This window comes from Sardina pilchardus, chromosome 2 (genome assembly GCF_963854185.1).
Source record: "Sardina pilchardus chromosome 2, fSarPil1.1, whole genome shotgun sequence".
NCBI lineage: Eukaryota > Metazoa > Chordata > Actinopteri > Clupeiformes > Clupeidae > Sardina > Sardina pilchardus.
In genome coordinates this window covers 2796791-2819256 of record NC_084995.1, presented here as the reverse complement: position 1 = coordinate 2819256, position 22466 = coordinate 2796791, and the positions used below count along the sequence as shown (strand labels likewise).

Genomic DNA, 22466 nt, shown 5'->3' with positions numbered 1-22466 from the left:
GCTATCAGACTTAATCAGGCCTCATTAAAAAGAATGGGAGCACAATAAGCTCAGCAGTACCTTTCACTAGCTTCTGCCGTGTCTAGACCAACAGTGTCCCAGAGGGGTTCTGACACTTATGTAAGAGCCAGGTAGGGTCATCAGTGTTGTGGGCAGAGCGTAGCCCCAGATGACCCTCTGCTGCTTTGCCTGGTCTGCGCAGAGGCCTCTGCTTTAGATATCTCCCATCTCTTCCCCTATCCTGCCTCACACCTTTGTTCTTTGACATGAATGCAAAAAGGGCCTGAGTGCTCAGAGGATGCACCTTTTGTGTTCACGCAAATGCAGCCCAGGCAGGAGCAGGGCCAAGAGCAGCTGAGCTGGGCCTCACCACCACATCAGGCTCAACTCCTACCCAGAACAAGGGCACCTCAAAACGCTTTGGTGTAGCCAAATGTGGCTGATAGACCACCTGTGTTTATTTCAGAGTCCATGCAGCTGAAGGGGCTCCTCTGTACAGTATGGTGCACCAGTAGCTGGGCTGCTATTGGAGGGGCTCCTCTGTACGGTGCACCAGTAGCTGGGCTGCTATTGGAGGGGCTCCTCTGTACGGTGCACCAGTAGCTGGGCTGCTATTGGAGGGGCTCCTCTGTACGGTGCACAGTAGCTGGGCTGCTAATGGAGGGGCTCCTCTGTACGGTGCACCAGTAGCTGGGCTGCAATTGGCTGCTGGGTGTTCTACTCTGTGTGTCCCAGAGTGACACTGTGAGTGAGTGCAGTGGGAGACACGACACCTTTGCTTCTCATTGCAGTTTTTAAGAAAGGAATGTGGACCTTTCTGACTAGTGACAATGTTTTTGTGGCCCAATATGAAGGGCGTTTTTTATAGTAATAGTCTGATGAGTTACTGTAATAACATTAGATAATTCTTCTGATTAGAGAGCTACAGTAAGAAACATTTGTATTGCAGTGAGGGAAAGTCAGTAGTTTAATTTGTGTGTTGATATGAATGATTGTTATGGTAAAAAAGTTTGTGCACATCTCAGGTCAAGGTGCAGAACAAGAGTAAATCGTAAGAAATGGAAAAAAGTTTGCACACTGGAAATCCTTCTTTTTGGTTTTATTTTCTTTAGCACAGTCTGTGTTAAAGAAAATAAAACCAAAAAGAAGGATTTCAAGTGTGCAAACTTTTTTCCATTTTTTTTTATTATGAATGATTGAACATGGATGGATGTGCTACAGCAGTTTGTTGTAGATTACTTGTAGACATTTTCCTTTGTCTTTTATGGAACTATATGATGGTCATCACATTTGCATATCGGTACACACAAAAGCCTGCACTCAGTCACACATGCATTTCACTCAAATGTGCACAGGCCCTAAACATAGAATTCTTGGACTAATTGTCGATGCCTCCGTGTCCCCTTTTTTGAAAGTGGTAATTGAAGAGCTCACCATGGCTGCCTCGAAAACAGCAGTTATTCTGCAGCGCTCAGGGAACTATGTGCTGAATGAATGTGACGCGTGTGGTTTGGAGACATAGCCCTGTGCTGACTCACACACCCCACGGCGGCTCTCCTCTCTCGCGCACTGTCATTGTCATTATGCTTCTGCTGTTGTTGTTTTGTTGCCGTATGCTAATGCTAGCGCCCCATGGACCTGTGCACTTTTGCCTCTCAAAGTGTAAATCTAGGTCAGAAACCTGAGAGCGCTTTTCCTTGAAACTGGATGCAAGGCATGTTGCCTGGCTAATGTGTCTTCGTCGGCTGTTGCAGATCATTTTGAGAGACCTCTGGTTTGGTGTTGCACACTAGCGCTCAATAGGTGTTGTTGGGGTGCAGATGTGGTGTCTGAAGGGGCTCCACAAGAGACAGTTCTGAGAGAGACCCCTCCGTGACTATCTACTCAGCCTCACAGAGCAGCTCTTTTGAGGTCAGGAGTTTGGTGGTGACGTAGTGGGCTAAAAGTAGAGGCAATAGAATATCATCCAGGAACCCCCTGTCTCCTTATTGACATATGTTGGTGAAATGGAGCATTGCTCTGTTGAACACTATCTCAAGAATATGCTATTCAGTTGAGTAGCCTACACCAGAGCCATATAGATACAGTATATGGCTCTGGCCTACACGGTTAAATGCTTAGAAATGCCTTCTTTTCAATAGTTCATTCACACGCCCAATCTTGCATCATTAGCATATTGTTCAGTGTTCTAGCAGAGGATCAGTAATGAAAACGGCCCGTATCAGGCCTGCATCTCTGAGTTTCAGGGTTACGTCTTTGTCTCAGATTAAGCTCTTTGATGAGAGGGAAGCACTGAGAGTAGACATGATTCTGCTGTTGAGTGGATTTTAGCTCCCAGTAGAGATGTTTTGGTAACACTTTACCTGAGGGGGTCTAAATACATGTAAGAGTGACAGACACATGTACACATGAACCTTAACCCTAACCCTAAACCTAACCCTAACCTCTAATCCTAACCCTAACCCTAAAGACACGTAATGAAAGAAGCTTTATGTCATAAATATTTATGACTTGTTTATAATGTGCAACACGTTCATGACAGTGTCATGTCACTCACTGTAGATACAGTGTTGTTTATGGTATTGGCAGTCCAGGGGTTGAAAAGGGAGGGGGCTTGTACAGGTGTCAAGAGCAGAGAGTGTTTTCCTCTGACCTGCTCCTGCTCATGCCAGAGCACACACACACACACACACACACACTCACACACACGCACGCACGCACGCACGCACGCACGCACGCACGCACGCACGCACGCGCGCACGCGCGCACGCACGCGTACACACACACACACACACACACACACACACACACACACACACACACACACACACACACACACACACACATAGAGCCCAGAGGTTCCACGTACAGCACACACAGAGCTGAGGAACCAGATAGCAGCTCAGAATCACTGACAGCTATAAATCTAAGCAACCTTTCCATAAGTACATCCATAGGCTTCTGATGTAGATACGTGCTCTTTCATGCTGGAGCTAAGGTCCCTGTGACAATGATTAACCGAATCTGTGGGAAGAAGCAGGACAGAGCACAGCTGTAGTTGCTTCTGGCTTCCCCCAGAATTCAGGTATAAAAGGAGAACGAAATAAAGTGAGAGAGAAAGAGAGGGGGAGAGAGTGAGAGAGAGAGAGTGTGTGTGTGTGTGTGTGTGTGTGTGTGTGTGTGCGCGTGTGTGTGTGTGTGTGTGTGAGTGTGTGTGTGTGTGTGCGTGTGCGTGTGCGTGTGCGTGTGCGTGTTCTTTTGCGTGTGCGTGCGTGTGTGTGTGCGCGCGTATGTGTGTGTGAATACGAGCGTGAGCATGCTTGTATGTTGTATTTCCTGTGTTGCAGTTGACTGTTTTGTAGAGCAGGAGAAATGGGCTTATGTAAGGGCCATGTGATTTGGCCAGAAATAGTGGCAGAGCTACAGCTGCTCTTGCTCCTCCTGTAGTTCCTTGGCTTCAGCAGCGAGCAGACACACTCACGGAGCCTCTTGCTTTCCTCTGCTCTAGGAACTGCTCCAGTGTGTGCATGCATGTGTGTTTGCTCTTCCACGCATTGTCTGTCTAGGTACAGCTTTTAAACACAGCCAAACATCACACATCAACTGCCCTTTGCTTTAGCCCTTTGAAACAACTGATGGTTGTACACTTTAAATATTGTACACAGTAAATATTGCATTTCTTCAAAGAAATAGGGTAGTGACTTAGGGATATGGCTAAACAGGCCACAATACAGATGTACAGAGATTGTGTCAAATCCTGGGAGTAACTGCAGTAGACAGACGTAGGAAAAGCAGTGGTTAAAAAAAGCTAATTCTACACACAAAATGTTTTCAAAAACCAGAAGTCTATAGACAAAAGTCCCTCTTCCGCTGTATGAGCGAGATATCAGAGACTTAATGAAATATGATATTTTATTAAATGTATATAGAGATGTAAATACGGAAATGTGTATGTTAGAGCGCTAGACAGAGAAGGGAAGTGAGAGGAACAGCGCTGGGATGAGTCCCTGTGGCTCAAAGGCCTGGACTAGAGTGTGTGGGTGGAGAGAAGGAGAGAGAGTGAGAGAGAGAGAAAGAGAGTGAGAAAGAGTGAGAGAGAGGGAGAGAGAGAGAGAGTGTGTGTGTGTGAGAGAGAGAGAGAGAGAGAGAGAGAGAGAGAGAGAGGCAGTGGAGCGGAATGAGAGTCTGATATGTGAGCTGATTGGGCTAGCTGTGGGCTAAGCAGGGGGACGAGAACGCCCAGCATTCTCAGGCTGTTACCCTCACTGTCATCACAGTCCTAGCCAAGACCTGCACACACACATACACACACACACACACACACACACACACACACACACACACACACACACACACACACACACGTGTGCACACACACACACACACACACACACACACACACACACACACACACACACACACACACACACACACACACACACACAGGAACTATCCAGCAGTATAAGGCAGTTCTACAGAAAGCCTTTCCACTCTGTCCTAAAGATCCCTACTAGTGATGAAGCTAATAGTAGTGTATGTGTGCACATGCACATCGTGCTACATGGAACAGTTGTGTGTGCTTCCTTGGCTCTCTGAGGGAGCGCTGGACTGTTTCACCAAGTGAACTAACAGAGAAACTAACTAGCTACAGAAAGGTCTATAAATAGCAATATGATGTCACAGTAAAATGAGAATGATGACAGAGTACCTTTTGAACAATGACACATGTGCTGGATGAGCCCTTGTGAGTCTTTATATTACTGCCAATGAGACCTAACCAAAGATCCTTGATTACTGACTTTACTGCTTTAACCCTCTCTGTTCATAACTGAATTGAATGGAGTTCAAATGTCTTTTCACAGGCCAGCACAACTACCTTTGTGCCGGGAGGAATGACTGCATCATCGACAAGATCAGACGGAAAAACTGTCCGGCATGTCGGGTACGGAAGTGTTTGCAAGCAGGAATGAACCTCGGAGGTAAATATAAGTACTGTGTTGTAAAGTTCCTGTGCATTATAAAATGAAGCATCATTTCCATAGCAGCATGCAAACTATTGCGATTGTGATGACAGAGCAGATAGTGGTGCCTGCGTTTGTCATTGACAGAGACTCACTTGTTGTTGTTGTCCTCAGTCTCACGAATGCGCTGGTAGACTTCTATCTGACATAAAGCCAGTTGTACACAACACATTTGGCCAACCATGAGTTTAGACAACCAGCAGCGCTGGATCTGTCTCAAGTCTGTCTGGCTGAGTTCATAAAGCCCACCTGCCTCTGCGTCACCTGAGCTGAATACACTGCATGCTGGAGCAGACTTATTGAGGAGTTACCAAGGTTACTGGCATTCCACTCAATATTGCAAGGACCCATGCGGCTCTGAGAGTGAGATGTCTGAGTCCGGTTGTACTGTAACACAGTCTCCTTGCTAGTCATCTGTGATCTGGCCTCAGTACATTTGTGAATGAAAACTTCCCAATCCCAAATCTGGTCTATCAGTGATCTTACTCTCTCTCCTCTCTCTGCTCCTGCCTACATTATCTTCTGATCTTTGTTTTCCCTGCTCATGTATTTTGTGATTCCAAGGTATTGAAGTCTAAGGTCAAAACACGTGATTATATGCCACCTATCAGATAAAAGTCCCTCTTTGCAGCAACAGTAGGCCAATACTCGGTGAACATTAACTGTGGATGCTAAAGGTGGAAACAACACTAGTAGTGGAGGCGTCAATGTACAAGCAGCGTATTTGTCACGGCCCGTGTGGTTCATCAGTCAGCGGTGCCCAGCAGGTCAAAGACCCGATTCCGTCTGAATTTAGTGCCACTGTGGCACCCCTATCCAATGCTAAATTCCTCAGCCCTGGGCGAGGGGGTGGAGTTTCTTCAAAGTCTGATTCATCCACACCGAATTTCCCTGAAATGACAACTTCCAAACAACTGGAGCCTAAAACGGGATTATTAGTCAGGATTTCCCGCCAGCAACCGGTCGCAGCATGGCACTTCCCGAGATGGGGACAGCCAGCCATTAAACTCCCTCCACCCAACAGCTCTCCCCCTGCCTCTGTGCTGGTACCACTCCACACTATTGTGTTCATCTTCAGAATACTGTATTTCTCACAACTCCCTCTTTCCAAATAAGTAATGACTAAGTCAAGTGTATAATTGAACACAGTAGCTATATTATGTCCTCATACTATTGATTTAGACTTACATACAAGTTAACATGTAATGACAGTAACATCTGTGGTGATAGTCCCTCCGCTATAATATTAATGATTACTAAATTAATTAATTATTAAAAATAAATGAAATCTAAAAAGATTTAACTGAATATTTTGAAGAAAATATATTACATACCCAAAGGGTTTTATCTGTTGGTCTTGGCCGTGGGGTAAAATTCAATAGATTTGTCACTGTAGGTTTAATAGCACATTAGGTGTAGCATCCTCATCTGGATTATAATCACTGTACGCGGCCTCAACACCAGTCAAATCTAGTGTGGTCTATTTAGAAAAGAATTGAGTTTGAAGAAGCATGAGTTTTACAATAATAATAATAATAATAATAATAATAGAAACAACAGGTAGGAATAAGTTGGGAATTGCAATATATTTAACACAACTGAGACAGCTGCAACAACCAGAAGTCAAACTTAATAGAATGGTGCCGGCTTTAACAACGTGGTCTTTTTCTTCCTCCGGGCAGTAGCTCCTATCTGTCAAGAGTTTGACCAGAGCGTTTTCTCCCCTCCATCTTCCCTCAGCTCGCAAGTCCAAGAAGCTGGGCAAGCTGAAGAGCGTGAGTGAGGAGTCGCAGCTGCAGAACTCCAAGGACGGAGGCCATTACCTGTCCTCGGAGAAGGAGCTGAGCGCCGTGACCGAGTTGGTTCCTCACGGGCCGGCCGTGGCCTCCTACCTGTCCCCCTCCGTCTGCAGCGTGCTGGAGCTCATCGAGCCCGAGGAGGTGTACGCCGGATACGACAACACACAGCCCGACACCTCCGACCACCTGCTCACCAGCCTCAATCGTCTTGCAGGCAAACAGATGGTCCGCATGGTCAAGTGGGCCAAAGTATTACCAGGTATTACCAATCGTAAATACTTTTCCACCCCAAGATCCTGGGCAACACTTTTTCCATAACTGTTATAGTTGTTACCTGGCTTAGAGCTCATCTTTGAAGTCCCATAAGAAGTGCTATCTTTCCCAAGGGTAACAAACTTCGATCACATCTCACAAACAGCCATTGTCACAGAACTGTATACACTTGCATTAGACTTATTGTCTGAAAATCAATATGAAATAGCAACTTTTGCTAACACAATTTTTTTGTAAATTAGTTTTTCCTTGCTATTGAACAAAAGCAAGGAAAGCAAAACAATGATGTTTTTTAATCATTTCAAAAGTGTGTAGTAAAAAGGTTCCATTCTACACATTCACTGTAGTAAGTCCTCTTGCTTATTCAGTGGAGCAGATACAGTATGTAGGTAATCCAACAGTCTATTTTCATAGCCACTTTTGCACTTTAGTGAAAGTTCTTTATCTTCTACTGGAGAGAATGGGAGCTGTTGCAAAGAAACTGTTTTGTTTTGGTCGGCAATTTGCTGGTGGTTTTATCACAAGTCTATATCTTAAATCAATATAATTTACTCCACTTATCAGCGCTTATCACTCAGTGAGCCTGTCATGCGCTCAGGGAAGTGTGATTCGTCATTTTATTGACATTCACTGAGACTTGTTCATTACACAGGTGTGCTAGAACATTAATGTGGAAACAGTATGGGATTTGTGGGGTTTTTGCTTTCTTTTAGACACAATGACAAAGACACAATTACGTTGACTGTTTTCACATACCTCACTTAGAATTATCCTCTAAAGATCCTAAACTTACAATTTGAGACATCCTACTCTGCAATCAGGTTGCTCCTATGTGCCACTCCATTTGCTGTATTGCAAATATTTGATATGGAGGTGTCTGCTTGCCACATCCGGATATATATAAATAGACAGGGGCAGACGGGAGGTCACAGTGGCCCTCCCTGACTTTGAGAGGATAAACCCGTTGCCGTGAGTTTACATCTGCAGGGCTTTGGCCATCTTACAAGGTAAATAGCTATGGATCTGAACTCGTTCAGCTCAAGTGATGTCAAAACCTTGGTTGAGTTGTGTGTTGTTTCATGTTGAGGAATGTCTCCACTGAGTATACTCTTTCAAACCAGTAGGCAAAACACTGTTAAATAACTAAACAAATCTTAACTGAAGGCAAGTATAAGAATAATGCATCATACTTCTGCTGTACAAGTGTACACATCGTTCAGTTCATTAAGTTGCCTCTGTCAGTAGCATGCAGTTTAAGGGTCTGCTTCCACATGTCTGGCAGTGTAATTGCCAGAAACTAGCCCCTGTCCACATTTTGCATTAAGCTTGCGCTGTTGCAGGTCATGCTTCTCCACAGTTGCCATCGACAGACATACACAAATGAAGGCCGTGCGGAGCCGGTGATAAGTTCCGTGTGTGTCCTTGTGTGACCTATCGTATAGCATGTGGAAGCATTTATAACTCTGAATGAGCGTTTGGCAAGATTCCGCTAAGTGATATTTATGGAGCGGCCTACTGAACGGCACAGTGAATGGAAACCTTGGGGGATTCGGGTAACACAGATTCTGGTTAATATGCTGCAATAGGTTATCATGTCCTAACAAACACTGGCCTGTAGAGGCGTACACCAACACTTTTACACTTTCACACACACAAACTTTTGCCCTTCATGTGTGCCAAAACAAATATGTACATAAACACAAAGTACACTCTTGGGCACCCATCCAATATCATACATTCATACAGAAATAAACATCCTGCCATGCACACTTCCATACCTTTTACACACTATTGGTGCACTTGTTTTATTTCACATTGTCAGAGCTCTCTTGATTTCTCAGATGAGAAAGTATTCACCACTCATCTTTCTTGTGTGTGTGTATGTGTGTGTGTGTGTGTGTGTGTGTGTGTGTGTGTGTGTGTGTGTGTGTGTGTTGACCTTCTGTCTGTCTGTCTTGTTTGTTTTCTTGTGCAGGGTTCCGCTCGCTGCCCATTGAGGACCAAATCACTCTGATTCAGTACTCCTGGATGTGTCTGTCCTCCTTTGCGCTCAGCTGGAGGTCCTACAAACACACCAACGCGCAGATGCTCTTCTTTGCCCCGGACCTCGTCTTCAACGAGTAAGTAGAGACAGGCTAGAAACAGGCCCATTGTCCGTTTGTATTGTAGAGATGAAATGGGAAAATAATGGAGCTGTAGTTATGTTGTGTGTGCATAGCAAGAACTGCGTGGTAGATGTGAAAAAGCCCGGTTTGTTTCAGCAGTGCAGTCGGAGGGCTTACAAATGTGCTGTATCTGTTGGTGGACGTGGGGAACGAAATGCTCCTGGATTTGAGTTGTTCTCTCATTTGTTTTGTTTTGGAAATAGATCTCATATGTGGATAAGATGTCCTATTGCTAGTTGTGCTTTAATTGCGATTGGCTTATTGTTTGTCCCCTGTCCTTCATTTCTTGTCCATGTTGAAGCATTCCCTCTCAGCAACACTGATAGAAGCACAGAGTGGGGTCAATGGGGCGCATGATTCATGTGAATAGACATGAGCGAACAGGGTCACGGCGGAGAATTAGACACACAAGAGAGAGTAGACTTGGAGCTGGTGAGAGGCAGGGACACAGGCAGAGACACGGGGAGACTGCAGCTCAGTCCACTCTCACCCCTCTGGGCTACAGGCTGAGCAGAGCGAGCACAGTGACCCCCACAGGACACAGCAGGCACTGCAGGCCTGGCCAGACAGTAAACAGAGGAGGAATACTAATTATCACGGGCTGACCTCAATAACTGCAGTAAAAATAGTCTAACAGAAAATGTTTTTCACATGTAAGGTGTAGCTACATTGTTAAACTACGTGTACAGGTGATCTGTGTCTAAATTCACTTAGTAAAGTCATGTATTATAAAGCAAGCTCAAGTAGACTGCCTGCCGTAATCAGATCTAATTTCACATAGATGTGTGTATGTGCAAGTGCATGCGATCTGTTGTGCGTGACAGACATGCGCAGACACCAGCTCATGTGTGGACACACACAGCACAGGCCCTCCCACAAATGTGCACGCTGTTCCAGAGGCCAGGAGTGAGTGATGAGCATTCCTGCCTCATCTCAGACATGTGTCTGAAGCTCCACTCCAAACGCGCGCTGTTTGCTCATGTGACAAGATTTATTGCTGACCTGGATACTCCGCAAGCTTCCACAGACGTCACCAAGCTTCACATGCAACAGAGCCCACTCCCGTAGCCAGCAGGCCTGGCCTTACTCTAGGACCCAGTGGAACAGCAACAGAGCCCACTCCCTTAGCCAGCAGGCCTGGCCTTACTCTAGGACCCAGTGGAACAGCCACAACTCTTACTCCACATGCATGCCATCAAAACACAAAGGAACAGTTTGCATACCAGGAATGTGCTAAAACCAATACACACCCCACACAACATGGAAATATTATGCAAGAATGAATTGATATTCAGTTGTAGTTGATTCCTAGTCCTTTGTTTTGCCTGTTGGAGGCAGGATCATCTTGGGCTTCCAGTGAAGAAATAGTGGGCAGTTTAATGCTGGAGCTGCTATGGTTACGGCAGAAGTCTACTGTACCTGAGCAGGGCCAGTGAATCATCCTCTCAGAGGATACGGTGGAAATGTAAACATCCAGAATGGATTCATGGCTTTAGAGGAGTCTTTGTACCAGAGAGGACAAGGTGCTGCTGGTGGTGCCAGAGGAAGCACATTGTGGATGTTTTACACCTGCGTGTGAATCTCGGCGGCCTCCTGGAGACGACATTCTCAGCCATGCAGTGCGCCAGTGTCCAGTCCACCAGTGGAGAGCATGCTCATAGTTGTGCTGATGAAGTGCTCTCTCTGCCCCAACAGAGCCCTCGTGTGCTGCTGATCATTAGCTTACTGTTAGATCTGCCAGTTGCTTTACCAGCTTGTGTTCTCTTAAAAATGGGAGCATATATGGATTGAAAACAGAGGATGCCAACGTATCCGACGGGAGCCCAGAGCATTGCAGACTACACCAAAGCAAGCAGCTCTCAGACAGGAGGAGAGAGAGCCGGCAGGCAGCACAGTGCATGGCAGGCTGGGGAAGCTCCGCTCCTCTGGAACACATGCAGACACAGTGCAGCAGCGTACTGTACATAGCACCAGCGCTCAGCATGCCTCGCCAGTTTGAATGGTGCACCGTTAGCAACCGGTCTGCTTGTGAAATGATATTCCCGCTGTCATCTCTTCACTCCTGAGCTTTTTAAGAAGCTGGGATTTTCACACATTTGTATCACTTCATTCACTGCTGTTGGCAGAATCCCTCTCCATAGCAACCAGGAGACTGTATCAGAACTGTGTCATGGTCAATGTGTGTCTCTGTGTGGCTGTGTGTATGTGTGTGTGAAGAGCACAATGTTAAAAGCTTCCATTAACTGTAGTTTGCAAGAATCTGAAAAGTTGTTAGATGTTAGATGATCCACTATTTTGACCATGGGTGAGATGGCCCTTCTGCCTCTGTGTACCGAAGCTCTGCTTTGGCCAAAGAGACACACTGCTGGCTGAGGTGCGCTGAGAATTCTTTCAGATGGAAAAATACCTCAACTCTGGCTGTCAGATACCAGCAGACTGACAGATACTGTAAGTGGAGAGAGGAAAGGAGGAGAGTCTGATCGATAACAAGCCTAACAAAACTGCACCGAGACAGACAGACAGACAGACAGAAGAAGCGATAAGCTAGGAGCTGGGGTATATGGCCAACAGCCAGAGAGAAAGTAGCAGAGGTAGACATAGTTTGATTGAGACAGGAGGAAACTGAACAACTCTCACTGCGTCTCCCAGCTCTTTAGTTGGGCTGTGCAGACTCTTCTCCTGACTCACGTCCAGAGGGAGAGAGAGAGAGAGAGAGAGAGAGAGAGGAAGAAAGAATCACACACATCACACACTGCAGCTACCAGTGCATTCAAATGGTGAAACTGAAGTCTTTCCCAGACTATGGCACATCGCAGTGAATTAGACAACCAGAGGTGCAGCTAGCCCCTCTCCCAGTAGAAGAGCAAAGTCATTCATAGCATTCAGTGATTGGAAATGTAGAATTAGGTCACAGAGCATTCTGAAATACTGAAATACTGTTTTTTTTGTCCTCTCTCGATCTCCTTCCCTCTGCATCTCTTTCTTTCTTTCTTTCTGCTCTTCCCTCCCTCCCCCTCTCCTCCAGGGAGCGCATGCAGCAGTCAGCCATGTATGATCTGTGTGTGGGCATGAAGCAGGTGAGCCAGGAGTTTGTGCGGCTACAGCTCACCTACGAGGAGTTTCTGGCCATGAAGGTGCTACTGCTTCTCAGCACAGGTACTGTACAGTATGCACAGTGTGTGTGTGTGTGTGTGTGTGTGTGTGTGTGTGTGTGTGTGTGTGTGTGTGTGTGAGTGAGAGACAGACAAAAATCTCATGAATATGAGTGAAATATTTCCCCATTCTTTACTTGTGGACATCTGTGTCTGAGTCTCTGTCAGTGTTTGGGGAAGTCAAAATGTGATGGGAATTTGAGTGTTCAAAGATGGATTCCATCTTAGGCTATTTAACCTGAAGGTGAGAAGTGCCTTGTTGCTCGGAGGTAGGTTTTAGATAAACAGAGAGAGTTTACTCAGAGTTCACAGAGTTTGAGCTCCTGCAGGAGGACTGGTTTTACCACTGCTCGCTTTGTCATCCATAAAATGGAGGGGCAGGATGCCTGTAGCTACAGCAAATCACCACGAGCACGTGGAACAGAAGAAGCTCAAACCCTAAGTCTGTGATGTATGTAGAATTGTAGGGACGTTTTACAGAATGAAATGAAATTATTTCTAACTTTCTATCTTTCCAAAGAGGAATCTAATATCACTTATTTCACTGCACAGGTGGTTTAATTGTATGCGTGTTTGTGTGTGTGTGTTTGTGTGTGTGTGTGTGTGTGTGTGTGTGTGTGTGTGTGTGTGTGTGAAAGTGTGAAAGTGTTGGAGGGAAAAGCATCTTAAAGCTGTAGTCAGTGATCGTATGAAATTTCAAGCAAATAACATATTTTGTCACAAAAGGGGTGGCAGCCTGTTCTCCACACACATGAAGCCCTGTGTGGAGTTTCTCTGGGCATGCTGAATAGAGGGGTGAGCTACCTCTCTGGTGTGTTTCCCTTGCTCCTTGGGTAAAATACAATGTGCGTAGTTTACTGTATTTCAATATAAACATAAACTACGTGCGCTAACGCTGACTGCACCTTGCTTGGTCAAATGAAGTGGTGTGCTTACAATTTGGGCTTTTTGTCTGTTTGTGTTGTACTGCTTCTTTAGCATTGTATGGAAAGGGAATGTAGGAGTTACCAATAACCAGCTTGGTGGAGGAGTTCAGATTTGCTTAGATCAGTCTGGGGATGACTTTGTCACAGTCCAAGGATCCAGTCATCAAGATCACCGCCCCAACAGTGCATACAGGGAGGAAGTGTAATCCACAGGAAGCAGTTAAGCATGCTCAAGGCACACCGCAGTACAGTACAGTATATGGATATTGTTGAGCAGGTGCAGAATAGACGAGCCGGATGTGGTCTCTTGGCACCAGCTGGAAAGAATGGAACAGTACAGCCCAGGAGAAGAGGCAGATGGTAACCAGCTTTGCTCACCAACAAGAAGAGCAAGGGAGACGTGAAACAAGGACAGTGGATGAACTGGTGTGGTGCTGAGAAGATATGGGCCATGGATGCTACTGCATTAAATTCAATTTAGGAGCCACTTATGCTCTTCAATGGGTTGGAGAAGATGGAAGCTGTGAGCTACAGTATGTATGGGTCATGGCTCTTCAAAGCATATTGTGTCTGGGTCCCAGGGTCATTACACCTGGAGAAGTAAAGAAGGGATAATGGATCACACATCGCTCAGGTATCAGGAAAATAATGCACATTCCAGATGGTAATACGACCATGACACGAAGTGGAACGTTAACTCTAAGACAGGGACAGTAGAATTTATTTTGGTGTAGTGAGAGGGACAGAAAAATGGCTATTGGGCAAACATAGGCAATACAGAAAAATCATTATAATAATAATGATAATAATACATTTAATTTGTTTAATTTGTCGCTGAGGATGAGACAGGATGGGAAACTCCTGGTGGATGTCAGAACAACAAGTTGTACAGTGTATTGTTGTGACTGCTTTGAGACCAGACATGATGTACTCTGAGTGTGAGTCTACGTCTACTTTACTGAGCAAACTATTCCCTTTGAAGATGTGATGGAGGAAGCATTTTGAAAGGATGAAGTTAAAATATGCAGAACTAGTAGCAGAAGTAAGGGAACCTGGCTTGCAAGCACTCACAAGACAGGTGTTAAAGACTTTGTAGCAAAGCCAGCTACAACATTTCTGTTGTATTTTGGTTTCCGAGGGCAGTCTTTGAAAGGACCTGTAAGGCTTCTGAAAATGCAAGCTAAAGGCTATGGCTGTTGTGTTCACAGATGACTTCAGCTCATGTTGTAACCTGAACTGACTCTGGCCGGGTTTCCCAAAATTGTTAAGAAGCTCTTAAGTGCTAAGAACTTCTTAGGAGCGTTGTAAGAATGTTCTAAGAACGCTCCTAAGAAGTTCTTAGGACTTAAGAGCTTCTTAACGATTTTGGGAAACCCGGCCTCTATGTTTCTGGAGCAGTAATTGTTGGTGCCTGCATCAAGGGATTTTGATTTGGCTGGTTATGGTGCTGATCGGATCATAAACGGCAACAGCAACAAAGTGGAATGACCAAAAAATAAGTTGGACTTTTGTTGATGCATTTTGTCTGGCTATGTCGCTGATCGGCTCATTAACGGCTACAGTAGCAAAGAGGGTTGAAGAATCTGTTGGTATTTTTTGGTGCATGTATCAAGGGGTCGTGCATTCTTTGGTTATGTTGGTGACTTGACATAAACGGTCACAGCTACAAAGAGGGTAGAGAAGAGAGCCCATCGTGGCTGTGCAGGGGGTGGCTCTGGGACTGGAGAGGTGGCGTGGGACTAATTCAAGGGAATAGCACTGAAGGAAGGAGCCTGCCTGATAACTCCATTGAAATGCTCACACAGCTCTTTGGTGGTGCCGCTTTTGGTGCACAAAGGGCTGCTTTGTTGGTGACTTTGGTTTTGTGCTTTGGTCCTTTGGTTGGCAATGGGCACTCAGGCTACTGGCACCGCGTATGGTGCCGTGAAGGAGCGCCATTACGGGTCCTAGGTACAACATGGGATACGTGTGCTATTGCCACCAGCCAGGTGCAACATGGGATACGTGTGCTATTGCCACCAGCCAGGTACAACATGGGATACGTGTGCTATAGCCATTACGGATCCTACTGTAGGCACAACATGGGATACATGTGCTATAGCCATTATGGATCCTACTGTAGGCACAACATGGGATACGTGTGCTATAGCCACCAGCCAGTTGCCCATTGTGTCCTGCACCATGTTGTGTAATGTTTAACCTGTTCTTGAATTTCCCCTTGGGGATCAATAAAGTATCTATCTATCTATCTATCTATCTATCTAACAGTGCACACAGTCTCACTTTGGAAACTCTTCTACCTACAGTACAGTACAAGGAATTCAACACCTCACCGTTTATGTGAAATGGCCATGAATAGACATTATTCTGAACATGAATTTGGAAGTAATGTAGCTTCATTTTGAGAGCATAGTTCAGCTACAAGAGAAGAGAAGGAGAGATCAAAGACCTGTCATCCCCATTAGTTCTCCAGGCTCCTCAAGTTTTCTGGTCTTTGTCCAAAGCGATTTATAGTAGAACACTACATTAGTTAAAAATTATGAAGTTGAAAGCCTACCTTAATAATAACAAAGATAGGCATAACAAAAAACATAAACATACCAACCTTAACTCTATAAGAGAATTAAGTGCAAAGTGAACAGATTAATCTTTTCTTGAAAGTCACAAGAGTGTAATACTGATACACACACACACACACACACACACACACACACACACACACACACACACACACACACACACACACACACACACACACACACACACACACACACACACACACACACACACACACACACACACACACACACACAAACAAACAAACAGTATTGTCAGGATTAACATCTTTATGAAAGTAGGGCAAAGTTTAGCCGTATTGTTTTTGAGTACAGATGAGATCCCAGTCTGCTACCGCAACTTCTTACACCCTTCTCCACTGGCGCCCAGCCAAGCAGCCCTGCTGCACTCAATAAAGGCCAGTCAAACAGGAGGCAAACAGCCAAAAGGCAGTGCTTTCCTTCTGCTGCTCTCAAACATGGTTCTCAAGGAAGAGAAGGAGAAGGAGATAGGGACTTCCTCTGAAGGAAATGGTCTGGCAAGATTGAAAGACAAGATCAAATACATTTACAAGTTGAGCATTGAAATAGAGCAGACATGAAATTTGTTGCAACTTTCTGTCAAGTTGCATAAAATATGCTTTACAATGTATCCAATTTGACTTTCAAACCAACCAAGACCTTTGGAAGCACATTGATGTGCTTGACCTCCATGAGGTGCTCATGCTGAAGGCAGCTTCAACTCTATTCAAGCCACTTTTCTATTTTGTTACTCTAGTATGCTCATGGAGTTTACCATAACAATTGTATTTTTTTGCTCAGATTCTTTCAATGTGGTGCTCTTGTTCTTCTGTTATTGGCATATTAGGTTTCAAGTCAAAGCTTTCATTTCTGTGAACCAAGGCAGTTAAGCACTTGACACATGTGTGCCTCGATCTTATCTCTTATGTGTTATTTTTAAGTGACAGCTTGTGTGAACATGTAGATTTAAGAGTGGTGCTGTGTGTGTGCTTTGGATTGAATGTTAGTGTGTGTGTGTGTGTGTGTGTGTGTGTGTGTGTGTGTGTGTGTGAAAGATAGAGAGATAAGGTAAGATAAGCACAGGTGCAGGAAGCATAGTTTTGTCCATATACTGTATGTATGTTTGAGTGGATGAGGGTGTTCATTTGTGCTCAAAAACCGTTGAGAAGCTGATAGCAGCCATCTCTGGGCCTGCCCTGGTGGATTAGGGTAGGGTCTGTATGAAGTTCCTCATCATCTCTGACCGTGCCTAGAATGTCCCCCTGGGCCTTAAGGGTCTCCCTTGGGAGTTGGAGGCTGTGACCTCTCTAAAATACTGTTCTGCCCTCTCTTTTAAGACTCACCCCTGGCTCCTATTTTGCACACATCATTTTGCTTGACAGCTCCTCCTTACATATTTGGGCATGCCTGAGTGATGTCTGTGGCATATAGAGCTTGATTTACACGTTTTCCGATAAGGAAAAGATAGAAGGAAAAGATGAGAAGATATGAAGAAATGTTCTTGAAACCCTGGCACCCCATTTTTCATGCGCTGAAGGTGTCAAAACACCACAGTCACACTTACATCAGAGTTTGAAGTTTGAGGGACTACTGTGTGACTTATCAATGACACTGGAAATGTTACATTCATGAAGCACATACATAAAGACATAACCTATATCCCAGAGTCAAGTAAAAATCATCAGTACAGAAGAAACAGACTTCACGTAATCATGGAAAGGTCAGTGGGTCACAGTGATGCTCTGTGGTGATGTTGTGGTCATGGCTACACACTGATCACATACACATGCGCATTTACCTGTGGTTTGTCACTCCGTGGACGTATATTCCACAAGTGCTCAAAGGCAGGAGCACATGGCGATCCCTCCTCACGAGTGTCCACAGGCCTGGGGCGAGGGGCCCCTCTCCTCTCTCCTCCCTCCGTCAGAACAAAAGGAGAAGAGAGCTGTTTGCTCCCTGACATGACAGCCATTACGGAGGCGTAATCAGGCCAGTCTCCATGCAGCAGGCTCCTAAATGCCAGCCTGCGGCTAATGAGGCCTATGTGGGTCAGTAGAAGAGCAGAAGAAAGGAGCGCGGGGGGAGGGAGCGCAGGCCAGGGGTTTAGCACATTCCCGCTGAACACACAAGAGGGAACAAGCAGAATCACCTGCCCCCCCTCCCCTCCCCCCTCCTCTCCTCCCCTCCCCTCCGCCCCCCTCCCTCTGCCCAGCCTCCCCCACAGCACCTCACCTGCCTGCACACTGCTCTCACACAATATTTAAAAGTGCCATCCTGACATATGCCTTGCACCAGACCAACGTCTCTTTTGTAAAAGCTGAGAAAGCAAACCTGTACATTCCAGTGTGACCCCCCGCCCCCCCTCCACCCCCCTTTTAGTGGTTGTTTAGGAGTAGGACAGTCTGCTCCATCTTTGAGACATCAGGCGGTGTCATCTCCGCCCGTGTCTCTGAGCTGATTGGAATGGAAGCACAGGGTGACAGGCTGGTGACAGAGCACCGAATGACAGCACCTCTAGCTGCTTCAGTTCCAACCAACAATAACAAGCAGCCTGTCAGGCCAGTACAAGATGTAAGCAAGGCAAGCAAAATAATGTTTGTGAATGAGTCATTCTTCTGTTGAATTTTCACAAGAGGTAACACCATCTGTGCTATACCAACAATTGAGAGAAAATGTTGAACACGCACATTTGAAAGGTGAAAGTCACACCTTAGAGGTGTGCAGTTTAGTCAAACTCATATCACAAGCCATATTACACTTGCCGTGTCAAAAGCAGCTATTGCAGTGAGTCAGAGATCAACAGCCAATGGCCAGACTGACAGTGAGGACCCCCCCCCATGCCAGAGCACACAGTACACTGGGCTCCAAGAGGCTGCTGTGGCTCCACTGTGAAATCATTTGTATTGTCTGGTGCTGTTGCTCTGATTTTGCAGTTGTACTACAAATGGCCCGAGGGCTTTTTTCACTCGCTTGCGGTACGGATAAATTTTAAAACAAGTTTAACTTCCATTTGTCTTTGCATTCAATTTTTTAGCCATTAGAGTAATCTGATTCACTGAGTTTGAAAAAAAGCGTAATAATTTCAGAATATCTTTGGCTGTGCTCCATGTGTGAGGCTCATCCTCCAGAGGAAGAAGGAGCAGAGCACGCTGTCCCTCCCCTGCCTCTTTTCTCCCTCTTCTCTCCCTCTCCTGCCTCTTCTCTCCCTCTCTCCCTCCCCTGCCTCTACTCTCTCCCTCCCCTGCCTCTACTCTCTCCCTCCCCTGCCTCTTCTCTCTCCCTCTCCCCCTCCTGCCTATTCTCTCCCTCTCTCCCTCTCCTGCCTCTACTCTCTCCCTCCCCTGCCTCTTCTCTCCCTCTCCCCCTCTCTTGCCTCTTCTCTCCCTCTCTCCCTCCCCTGCCTCTTTTCTCCTTCTTCTCTCCCTCTCCTGCCTCTTCTCTCCCTCTCTCTCTCCCTCTTCAGGATGCCTGGCTTCATTTAGCTCAGATCTCGTTGTACAAACATCTCTGAGTTTTCATTAAGCTACTCTTAAATGAAAGCCCTGACACTATTGTCACTGCGGGAAGTGCACCTTCATCCCCACACGTCTAAGAGGAGGATGACAGTCCGAAAGCAGGGGCCTGTCACAAGTCATGGTGCCACAGGTCACCCTGTCACATTTGATTACAGACAGATTAAACATTCATATCAAAGTGTAGAGTTCTCTGTCTTACAGAACTGTGTTAAGTATGAAAGCATGTTTGGACCACTTGTAGGCCACTGAGCATGACCGATCACAGGTAGACTGCCCTGTGCTGGATGTGTTGTATCTCTCTGATGGCTTGCTTGCTTGTTGTTGTGTGAACAGTTCCTAAAGATGGCCTGAAGAACCAGGCGGCGTTTGAGGAGATGAGGGTGAACTACATCAAGGAGATGAGACGGGCCGTGGGCAAAGCCACCAACAACTCGGGACAGACGTGGCAGCGCTTCTTTCAACTGACCAAGCTTCTGGACGCTATGCATGATGTAAGTGGCACATCCAGTCCTGTAGTCGCAGGGCAGCATTTGCTCTCACAATATGCATATCTTCACGCCCCAGTGATTCAGGATCATAATTGCAGAGATGTACAAAGGCTTAGGTCATTCTATAAACAGAGATTTTGTTATGGTTTTGATTCATGTTCCGTTTCCACGAGAGCAACTAGTTACCCTTAACCAGAAACTGCAAGTCAGTCAGAAAAATGTGCTCCAAGTCATGAAATAATAGTAATCTAGTTGAATTGCTTTTGGAAATAATGTCAGCTGCTGTGAGGTAGCTCCAGTCCAGATGAGGGCTAGCTGTGCTGTGCTGTGCTGTGCTGTGCAGTGCTGTGCTGTGCTGTGCTGTGGGTGAGGGCAGGCAGTGACCAGTGCCCTGGGGGTTGCTGCTGACAGTCAGTGTCTCCCCCCAGTGGCCCTGTGCTGCCGCATGTCTTAGGTGATCGCCTCGCCCGTCTAGCCTTCTCATGGCAGCGTGCTGCCACACACACTCTGTGGTGTGGAACGTGTCTGTCAGGGCTCTGCTGGATTTGGGTGCAGATGTCAAGGTTTCTTAGAGCCATCAGTGGAGCTCAGTACATCATCATCCCTGAATGTGTTTGTGTGCCCCATTGCTGGGTTCAAATGTAGAATACAGGAATTCTTCTGATTTACACAACGTAATCAGTGTAAGAGATACAGTCTTTATTTTTTTGTTACTATTGTCATTTTGGTTAATGTTTTTATTATTACATTAAAATGTGTAGTTTTTTCCTTTGAAAGATTGAGCCTGGCATTAGCATAGTGTGCGTTGTGCTGTGAACGGTGGTGGTTAACAGTTTGTGCGTTTGTGTTGTAGCTTGTGGGGAGTCTTCTGGACTTCTGCTTCTACACGTTCCGGGAGTCCCACGCGCTGAAGGTGGAGTTTCCTGAGATGCTGGTGGAGATCATCAGTGATCAGATACCAAAGGTGGAGTCGGGCCTCACACACACTCTCTTCTTTCATAAGAAGTAACGCAGTGGACCCAGCGCATTAGGCCAGCCGGCCAGTGAGCGGGAGGAAGGAGAGAGGCCCGGACACCGGGACACCACCGCCAGCTTGTTGAGACGTGAGCAGAAGAATACTGGGAGCCTTACACGTGAGGGAGGCTTACTGTATGTCAAAGACAGATCTTCAGCAGGTCCTAGGATTGCTTTTGACCATTCACTGGCCACGTGAAGAGGGACAGAGACCATGGGAGGTGGTGTCACAAATGACACGATTTGGACTATGTGTATTTTCTTGAAGTGTTCTTTTTTTCTCAAAGCCGTGACAGCGTGCTCCTCGTTGCCCCAAAGACAATTATGACAATTTTGTTTTCTATGGATATAAAGCCATGCATTTCTTTGGTCAAGCTATAGGGCAAATTCACTAACTCATTCATATACACATGTACATGCAAACACGTGCACGTGCACAAGCAGACATACAAACAGAAACACACACACACACACACACACACACACACACACACACACACACACACACACACACACACACACACACTTCAAAACCCACATATACTGCAGCTGATTATTGTGGCTTTTCTGTAACACAGTTTGCGTGTTTTGTTTTACCATTCCTTGTGAACAGGAAAAAGTAGATTCATCAAAAGGAAAGATGATGCGGCCTTTACATACAAGACAGTAGGAAAACATCCTAGAGATTTGGAGAGGAAACAAGGCAATTTCAACATGCTCCAAGGGCTATGACATCAAAACAGTGTCTAATCGGTGTTTTTAAATGCAAACGGAAACAACACACACTCAAATTGCAACCATTGCATAACAATCAAAACCTACTCAGATATGCAAAACATAGAATTATTTAAATGAAGTTAAGACTTTTTATGAATAAAAGCAGTTGTCTTTGGTATGTGAGAGGGTTGTACAAGTTGAATTTGTGTCTTTTGATACTAACAAAATGAAGCTTAATGATGTGCATACATACCCTAAATCATTTTGTAAGAACCTGTTAAGTATACTGGCACTTCATCAGACATTAGGCACTTAGTCTTTTCAGAATGCCTGCGTTAGTGACCATATCTGGCAGTAGCATCCAAAAAGACATTCCAGACTACTGTATGTACTATGAAATAGCCCCAAGATTACTGCCAAACGGCACTTCACACACTGAACAAATGTTAATAGCCACAAGAGGCTTAATCGCCATGTTCAGCATAGAAAAGATGGCTGCTACAGTAGGCCCAACCTACAGTATTTACTCGAGCAGATGTGGGGGAATGCCGTGACTCTTGACAAATGTTTGGCAACCCCCCCAAAAAATGTGCACATGATTTACCAATAGAAAAACAGCCCCTTTGTTGAAATCTCCGCCTAAATACTGGATAAAATAGCGTTTTCTATTTGTGTGGAATAGGTTTTTCATATATATATATACAGTATATATATATATATATATATACACACACACATATATATATATATAAACAAAAACAAGACAAGAAAAATACACAGTCCAAATCTTGGACTCCATTTTATATTAAAGGTGCTTCTT

General features: G+C 45.4%; 1 protein-coding gene across 1 annotated transcript in view; it reads left to right on the top strand.

Annotated features, from left to right (window-relative positions):
* nr3c2 (nuclear receptor subfamily 3, group C, member 2) overlaps positions 1-21829 on the top strand; it is a 62432-nt gene extending 40603 nt beyond the window's left edge. Inside the window, exons 4-9 of the mRNA XM_062516471.1 lie at positions 4863-4979; positions 6762-7079; positions 9069-9213; positions 12284-12414; positions 19761-19918; positions 20769-21829. Of these exons, the coding sequence (XP_062372455.1) occupies positions 4863-4979; positions 6762-7079; positions 9069-9213; positions 12284-12414; positions 19761-19918; positions 20769-20924 (1025 nt within the window). The 3' untranslated portion in view covers positions 20925-21829. The remainder of the gene's footprint in view (positions 1-4862; positions 4980-6761; positions 7080-9068; positions 9214-12283; positions 12415-19760; positions 19919-20768) is intronic.
* Positions 21830-22466: the final 637 nt, after the last annotated feature.